General features: G+C 45.7%; 1 protein-coding gene across 1 annotated transcript in view; it reads right to left on the reverse strand.

Moving 5' to 3' along the window:
- Positions 1-160: 160 nt before the first annotated feature.
- The window catches only part of CEPT1 (choline/ethanolamine phosphotransferase 1), a 25,075-nt gene continuing 15,836 nt past the window's right edge, over positions 161-9,399 (reverse strand). Inside the window, 4 exon segments of the mRNA XM_029965873.1 lie at positions 161-250; positions 252-314; positions 637-768; positions 4,843-4,927. Coding sequence (XP_029821733.1) covers positions 161-250; positions 252-314; positions 637-768; positions 4,843-4,927 — 370 coding nt within the window.

A 9,399-nucleotide genomic window follows, 5' to 3' on the forward strand; every position in this document is an offset into this window, starting at 1 on the left:
TCCCCAGCTCCTGTCCCACTGCTGGAAGGACAGTGCTCAGCTCCCAAGGACCAGAACTCCCTGAGGAATCTCCTGGGAAGGGACTTTGCACCGGATTTCAGTGTGAGCTCCCCAGGGTTGCATGTTTGGGTATTGGTATAACCTGGTTTGTGTCAGTAACTCAAACCCCCAAAATCAAAATGCTGGCACTGCTTCCAATCACCCATTTTAAACCTCTGACTCCTAAATCTGCTCTTCTTACACACACACACACACAATATTAACTTGGGGCTTTTTCCCAAGCCAGGAAATGAAGTGAAAGGAAAATATTTCACCTGGAGGGGGAATAAACAAAATAAAACAAAATAAAATAAAATTAAATTAAATTAATAAAAATAAATTAAAATAAAACACAAATAAAATGAAATTAATTAAAATAAAATAAAAAATGAAATTAAATGGAATTAAATTTAAAATAAAAGAAATTAAAAAATAAAATAAACCAAAACAAAATAAAATGAAATTAAAATAAAATAAATTAAATTAAAATTAAATAAAACAAAATAAAATAATCAAAATAGAATAAAAATAAAACAAAATAAAATAAAAACGCCAGGCGTGGCTGAGGAGGAGGAAGGGGCAGGACAAGGTACTCACTGCTATGGTGGAGCCATTTTTGCCAACTCCCCCTGTGAAGATCACACCGAAGTAGTTGGTGCAGGAGAAGATGGTTCCTGCCACAGTACAGAGAGCTGGGAATATTTTCACCTGGATATTCAGGATTGGAATCTTCATGGGAGAGAGACAAGAAGTTAAAAGGATGCACAAACAAACTGGCTTTGGGTTCAGGTTCCCCAGTGCACCCAAACACTCCACTTGTCCAGGGCTGTATTTGCTTGGCTCTGCCAACACAGGGATTGCAGTTCCTCCTGGGCACACAGGGAGACGTGTTCTCCAACAATTCCATACCAGTCCTCCCTCAAGCCTCCCACAAAGCCAGGCTGATCTCCAGGCACACGAGAAGAGCCCCCAAAAGTGGGCCAAGAAACCAAGAATAGCTGCAAGTCCCTCCAGGGGAGGGAAATTCCTCCCTTGTCTCTCCTGGTTCTAAACTCCTACCTGCACCAAGACCCAGAGAAACCCTCCAGAAAGGGGCTCTGGGCTTCCAGAAAGGGGCTCTGAACCTTTGGGCATGGCCAGGGAGGTGAGGAGAGCCCAGAGGAGGCATCTTGGGGTCCCTGAGTGGGGCAGGAGGGCTGAGGCTGCCAAAGAAGGGGAAAGGAGCCCAATTTCCAAAGTTCCCTTCGGGTTTAAGTCTCGAGCAGAACAGGAGGAAGAGAAACGACAAAAAATAGCCCAAATTAAACCCCAGGAAGTTCATGGAAGGGAGTGTTTGGAGATAACTGCCCCAAACTACCCAACTTTATCTGGACCACCACGAGAAAGCTCCTCCCTGGGGAAGTGCTGTGGTGGAACTCCATGGAATAACCCAGCTCAGCCCCCCAGGGCCAGCCCTGAGGAGCCCCAGGGAGCTCCAAGTGTCTCTATTTTGCTTTCATTTCCCTCTCAGAGCAGGCAAACCAGGGAATATTTGGAGCTGGAAGCATCAAGTCCAACCTCAGACACCCCAAAACCCCACCCTGGGTGTGTTTTGTCCAGACATCCCTCGAACTTGAAGATCATTCTGGAAGATTTTGAAGATTTTTTGTTTGTTTGTTTTCTGTGACGTTCAAGAGCTTCACCTCCTGATCCTCCCAGGGCAGAGCAGCCTGAACCCTTCCCACTCTCCCAACCCTGCCCTGGAGGTTCCTGCCCAGCCCGGGGCAGCTCCACAACACTCCAATGTATTTTTGCCTTGCTCAGGCTGCCTCTTTAAGGTAAAAAAAAAAAAAAAAAGAAAGATTGTAGAGAAAAAATAAAGGCAAATAAAGCAAAAGGATGAATGGCCACGGACAGGGCATCAGCCATCGATGCCAGGAGTTCAGGGCTTCCAAGGTCTCCCCTCAACCTTCCGAAAGCGGGTCCCTCTGCCTCAGAGAGGGAACTTTGGTATTTCAAGGATGGGGTGAAATGGCTTTTACAAGCACAAAAAACCACTAACAAGCTCCAAACAGGAGTCAAGAGACATCAGAGTTGACATTTCCCCAAGGTAAGTGGAGAAAAGAACTCCCAGACACGACAAAGCCCAGAGAAAGGTGCTCAGGAAGGGGCAGGAGGGGGAAATCACAGTTAAAACCCCCCAATTTGGGCCAGTTCTGCTTCGTTAACACCCTCCTGTCCCCTGCCAGGGGCAGCAGCACCAGGGAGGGCTGAGAGGGCAGAAATAACTCATCATTAATCATTAATCACTAATGAGGAACAGCCACAGCCTGGGATCTGGGAGAGGAGGGGGATAAAAAGCTGCTAAATGGGGACAAAGTGGAAGCAGCAAAATCAAGGAAATATCAGATGATTTTAACTTTTTCCCTCTGAAATGTTCCCACAGGATGGAATTGCAGCCCCTGGATGTGAAACCAGGGGATTCCTTGGCTGTTATTCCATAGATCACTGCAGCCCAGGGAATTATTCTGACCCTCCTGGGGACTGGAAGGGTTTCATCTCAAGTCAGATCCGTGGGGAACTTCCCAAAATCCACGTCAGGAATTCAAAGAAGGGACACAAAGATCCACATGGAACTTTGCAAAAACCAGGAATTCTAGGAAGTGTCATCAAGTCAAATCTATGCAGAACTTCTCAAAAACCACATCGGGAATTCAGGGAAGTGTCACCAGCCAGAGAAATCTCCAGAGAAATTTTCCAGGGAAATCTCATTCTGTGTTCAGCCCTCTGAGACTCCAGGGAGCTGCTGGATCCAGGGACATCCCGGGAAAGCAGCGTTCCAGGTGAGAGCCAGCTGGGATGGTGGGAGGCGTCCCCGCCCAGGGCAGGGGTGGAATGGGATGAGCTTTAAGGTCCCTCCCAACTGCAACCATTCCAGGATTCCAGGAAACCTGGAGCAGAGGGGTTTGCCCTTGGAGCAGCTGGCACAGGAAGCTGTTCCTGAAAGAGCTGGAGAGGGACTGGGGACAAGGGATGGAGGGACAAGACACAGGGAATGGCTTCCCACTGCCAGAGGGCAGGGATGGATGGGATATTGGGAAAGAATTCTTCCTGGTAGGATGTGGAGGCCCTGGAATGGATTCCCCAGAGGATGCCCCATCCCTGGGAGTGCCCAAGGCCAGGCTGGATAAACCTGGAGCAGCCTGGGATAGTGGGAGGTGTCCCTGCCCAGGGCAGGGCTGGGGCTGGATGGGATTGAAGGTCCCTTCCCACCCAACCCACTCCAGGATTCCACAATTCCAAATTTTGGTTGGGAAAATCCCGGCATGTCAATAGGAACACGTGGCAGCAGGAAGGGAACAGGGTCAGGAGAGGCTGGAAGAACCTGGATTAAAGCAAGGCTGGGATATTTTCCCAGAAAATTGCTGCCAGGAACTGCAGAGTTGGTGCTGTCAGAGTTCTGGGATCTCAAACCCCAAATAACGAGGGAATGGGCAGGAAAAGAGCCCATTTCCACCAGCTGAGGATCAGGGAAGAGACCTCAAATCCCACACCCAGCCGAGAAACCTGGGTCCCGGGAGTCCTTCCCACAGGGCTGGATCCCAGCTGGAATGTGGAGCTGTCCATGGACTCTCTGCCTGAGGAACAACAACCTCCAGCTCCACATTTCCGAATCCTTGGTGCCTTTGGGGAGGAAAATCCCAGGAACTGCAGGACTTTTGCTTCCAACAGCAAAATAAATCAGTATATGGAATATAAACTACATAATCCATGGATTAAACAAGTTGCCCTAAACTTGCTCCCTTCATTCCCGTTTTCCCAGTGATCCCAAACTCACCATCTCCCAGGAATTCTCCAGCTCCAGGAGTGTTTAAGAGGCTTTAAAAGGGAATTTATAGGGTCAGAAAGGAGGGAGCCAGGACAGGGACACCCAGTTTTATGGGATACAAGGAAAGGAAATGAATTAAAGCAACAATTCCCCAAAACCATAATCCTGCATTTTTCCCACCTGCTCTTCCCGGGGAAAAGTGGAATGTTTGAGTGCACGACCCCCTTTGGATCCCTTTATTTCCCTCCTCCCCCCAAAAACCAGAGCAAATCAAAACTCCCACCCCCAAATCCCAAATCCCATCAGACATTCCAGGGTTAGGAACGTTGCTGTGATTAGTAATTAATTATGATTATAATTAAGAACAAAGCCCATCAAGTGCCAGCTGACATGGCCTGGAGAGCCCACAGGAACACATCTATATCTATAGATTATATGGTTTTTTATATATGAACATATAGATATAAAGTAGGTATTAAAACATATATAAAATAGATATATAGATATAAATAAAATAGATGCAAAATTAGATATAAAATAGATGCAATAGATTTAAATATAGATATAAATATATCTAAATTATATATATAGATAAAACATATAAATATAGATATAGATATAAATATAAATCAAACATTCATTTAATCATTCAATCCCAATTTAAAAGGGAAAAAAGGACAATTTGGGGTTTTTCCCCCCATATAAATCAGAGTCAGCCCCAGCCAGGCCCAATTATCCCCAAATCCTCATCCCAATTTAATGCTCCTCCACTGCCCGAAATCCATGGAGGTTTTCCCAGGATTTCCCTGAAGGCCCATCAAAATCTGGGCAATATTTGATGTTTTTCCAGGTGTAAAATAACCTTTTTTTTTTTTTTTTTTAATAGCTCTGGCCCAGCCAGAACCAGGGAATTCCTCGTGATCGACTCCAAAATTCCCATTTCCCACTTCCAAGGAAAATAAATCAGGATAAAGTAAGAAGAGGAGCAGAATTACCAGAGATTGCCAAAAAGGAGGTCCTCCAATCACTGCCAGCAAATGCATGATTATTATGAAGATTTGCACTTCAGTCACATCAATTCTGATCAGTACAAAAAGAGCCAAAAAAAGCCAATTATTCCAAGCACTGAAGCAATTCCAGGCTGTTATTTGCAAGCTCAGCACAGCAGCTCTGTCATGCACCCAAAATCCAGGGAAAAGGGCAGAATTCCCCCAGAATTTAGGGAGAAAATCAGTGTTTGGGGTTTATTGGTGAACTGGACCCTGGTTATCCCAGTTATCCAGAGGAAAAGTGGATTGTCACTGCTCAGGGCGGGAATAAATATCCAGTTTGAACCTTCTCCACCAAAAAACCAGGATTTATCAGAGATGCTGGAATGCTCAGGAGGTGTTTTAATGCCTTTGGGTGTCACTGGCCTTTTAACAGCCTTTGATTCCCTGACTTAAATCGGAATATTCTCCCTGAGGCACCAATTTTAAAAAGGAAACACAAATCCCTGGAGAGCTGGAACGGAAAAGGTTGGAACCAGGAGGGAGGAACCAACTGTGGGGGTGGAAAACTGGAGGAAAAGAGGGAATTTGGGGTTTTTTTTAAAGGGAATGAAAAAGTCCTGGAGGAAGGAAGAGGGAAAAGTGGGAGTGGAAATGAATAGAGGGAAGAGGAAGAAAAGAAATAGGAAAGGAAAAGAAATAAATAGAAAAAAAGGAAATAATAATAAATTGTAAAAGAAAAAAAGAAATAAAACAATAATAATAAAAATAATAACCATGAAATAAATATATTAATATATTAACATATAATTAATGTATGCAATAAAAATAAATCATAAAATACTAATGAATAATTAATAAAATGAAATAATAATCAAGAGAGAAATAGAAATAAATAAAAATAAATAGAAGTAAAGAAACATACAAGTGAAACAAAGAGGATGGACTTGCTGGTGTGTTATATATTCTATATATAATATACATAATGTTATATATAACATTATATACTATATATAATGGTATTATATACTTTATATTATATATGTATACATATCATACATATGTAAAATATAATAACATTATAATAATATATAATATATATAATGTTGTATATTTTTTTATACCTTATATATATTACATATATATAATTTGTGATTTTATAGACACATAAATAAAATACATGTTATATGTATAACACATGGCTATAATATATAATGTAAATATAAAATACAGGCTATAAAACATATAAAATATAAAATATGTAACCTATATAAAATAAAAAATAAAATCTAATATATATTAATATACACAATATATAATATACAATACTATTTTTTTATATTCATAAAATATGGAAATTTTTTGCCTGTTGCCTTCAATGCCCTCCCAGCCCATGGAATCATTTCAGGATCAGCTCAGGTTTTCTCCCGGGGCTTTGGAAGTGGATTCTCTCATTTGGGGATCTCCAGCCTGGCCAAAATGCGGGGCTTTGGGGCAAAAATAATTTGGTTTCAGCAGCAGAACCAGGAGCAGGAGGGACAGTCCCGAGGCTGCGGCCAAATCCCACACAGACTATTTGGGATATTTGGAATATCCCCCAGAGCAGGGACAAGGGAAGGGCAACAAGGGCTTTGATACCCCTCCTGCTCTCCTGTGGATCATGGAATCTGGGAGTGCTTTGGGCTGGAGCAGCTCCATGTCCATCCCACACACCGGGATCAGGGAATCTGGGAGTGCTTTGGGCTGGAGGGACCTCAAAGACCCTTTGATTCCCCCCTGCCCTGGCTTTGGGAGGGCTGCAGTGCCTGGGACAGGCTGTGCTGAGCAGTGACCCTGTTCCTGCCCCACTGTGGCACAAAAGGCTGGAGTGGCCCTTCCATGATCAGGGCTGGAGAACAAACCCCTGGAGCTGTGGCTCACTGAGCAAATCCGAGTCAAAAAGTCAGGGAAAGAAAAGCAGGAAGCAGAGAAAGGCCCCTGGTCCTACATTCAGTGCCTGGTTTAATTCCTGCCATCACATGAGTGACGCCCACGGACCCGCGGGACAGCAAAGGGATTTCCAGGCAAGGAGGGAAGGAGCCAGTTCCAAGCTGCTCTCCTCTCCCTGTGTCTTCTCTATTCCCCCTCATTTCAATCCTGCATCCCAGGATCCAGGTGGGAAGAGCAGGAATGCCAGGAGAAGCCTCAGAACTGGGTTATTTTTAGGAAGGGGGATATTTTCAGCCACTTCCTCCTCCCTGCCGGGTTCTGTGCCTGATGTTTCCTGACCAAACCCGTCCTGTCCACGCTGCCCAAACACCTGGGACATCCAGATCCATGAAAACGGGGCAAAGGAAACAATCCCTTCTCCCAAGGCATTCCCACGCCACAACAGAGGGATGGGAGGTTTCCTGGGGCAGGGGACACAAGGGGACACAAGGAAAGCAGGTCCCAAACCCTTCAAAGGAACCCAGGGCTCTGTCAGCGGCTGCACAAACAAACAGGAGAGCCCCTGACGGGGTCTGAGATCCGGGATGGGAGTAGGGAGATCCTGGATGGGGCTTTGAGATCTCCAGGAACATTCCGGCAAAGGAGGAGAACAAAGGGCTGATGGAGACAAAGCAAAGGCTCTGACTCAACATTTCACACAAAGGGCCCTGATGGAACAATCCGATGGCAGGGCTGGGAAAACCTGAAAACAAGGCTGGAAAAAACTGGGAAAACCCTGAAAATAAGGCTGGAAAACGCTGATTCCAGAGCAAAGTGACAGGCACTAAATAATTAATAATAATTAAATGAGGAATAACAACCAGGAGCTCTGCAGGAGGGAGGAGGGAGTGGGTCAGGCAGTGCCAACGCTGCCCCAGGCTGAACCAAGGGCTGGAAACGGGAATATCCGAGGGTTTAATCCACACAAAGCCAGGGAAGCAGCAAAGCTGGGAGTTGTAAAAGCCTGCTTCAGCCCTGCCTGAATTCCCAAGGCAGCAGAAGGTCTACAGAGCTTCCAGGGGCTCCCATTCCTGCAGAGACACGGAAACGTCTCCCTCTCTTTCCACCCTGCCTTGGGACAAACTGGAAAGCAGAGGAATTGCCAGTTTTCCAACTATTGTGCAGTTTTCCAGCAGAAGATCCACAGCATCCCAGACTGGTTTGGGTTGGACCTTAAATCCCATCCCATTCCACCCCTGCCCTGGGCAGGGACACCTCCCACCATCCCAGGGGGATCCAACCTGGCCTTGGGCACTTCCAGGGATGAGGCAGCCACAGCTTTAAGGTCCCTTCCTAACCAAACCATCCTGGGATTCCAGGATTCTGGGATTCCAGAGGAGCCCCTCTGCTCTGGAGCCAGGCAGGCTGGGAGAGCTGGGAATGTTCCCCTGGAGAAGAGAAAGCTCCAGAGAGACCTTGGAGCCTCTTCCAGGGCCTCTCTCTTCCAGGAGAGCTGGAGAGGGACTGGGGACAAGGGATGGAGGGACAGGACACAGGGAATGGCTTCCCACTGCCAGAGATGGGATATTGGGAAGGAATTCCTGGCTGGGAGGGTGGGGAGGCCCTGGGACTCTGGGATGGAATTCCCAGAGGATGTCCCATCCCTGGAAGTGTCCAAGGCCAGGCTGGAGCAGCCTGGGATGGTGGGAGGTGTCCCTGGGATGGTGGGAGGTGTCCCTGCCCAGGGCAGGGATGGGACTGGATGGGATCTGAGGTCCCTCCAAGCCAACCCATCCAGGATTCCATGGGAATGCTCTGCCTGGCCCAGGCTCTGCAGGCACTGGACAAACATCTCGTGGAATGGCCAAGGTGGGACCTTTTCCCCCTGGACCCTGCAGCAGCTCCTCTGCTCTGCTCCCGTGGAAAACTCTCCTCATCCAGCTCCAGCAATTCCCTCTCCTCCCACAATTCCAGCTCTTCCTGTCCCACAGCCAGACCAAGGAATATCCCCCCACGATTGGATTTTATGGCTCTTTTCCCCCCAGGGGCTCCCTGGGCCCTCGCTTCTGTCCCAGCCTGGAATCCTGATGGAGCTTCTCCTCCCTTTCCTGGCCCAATTCCCGTTTCCCCACACTGTTCCCAGCCTTCCAGGGATTATCAGCAAAGCATTTCTAAATTCCTGGCATTTCTGGCACCTGATCCCTCCAAGTGGTTATTATTATTAAAATATACTATATAATAATGTTATATGTAAATAATATTAAATGTGTAAATGTTAAATACTATAATGATGGTGATGGTAATAATAATAATAATAATAATATTAATAATAATAAAGAAGAAAAGGGAGGAAAAGAGAGGGAAAAGAAAGGAAAAAGAAGGGAAAAAGAAAGAATAAAATAAAATAAATAAAATAAAATAAAAGCCAGACAGTTCTTGTTTCTGGTGGGAAAGTGTTGAAATGGCAGCAACAAAAAGGTTCCTCCAGCTTTAAATAGTTCCAACATGATTCCGTTCCTACCCTGAGAGATTCTCCTGCCTGGCCTTGAGGTGAAGCCAAAACTGGGATAAAATAGGGAGGAATCTTTAAATCAACCTTTTGTGTTGAACAGGCAGCTTTGGAGTAAACAACAACTGAAATACTTAAAAATAGTT

Source organism: Manacus vitellinus, unplaced genomic scaffold (genome assembly GCF_001715985.3).
Source record: "Manacus vitellinus isolate BGI_N305 unplaced genomic scaffold, ASM171598v3 scaffold_121_pilon, whole genome shotgun sequence".
In the NCBI taxonomy this organism is placed as follows: Eukaryota; Metazoa; Chordata; class Aves; order Passeriformes; family Pipridae; genus Manacus; species Manacus vitellinus.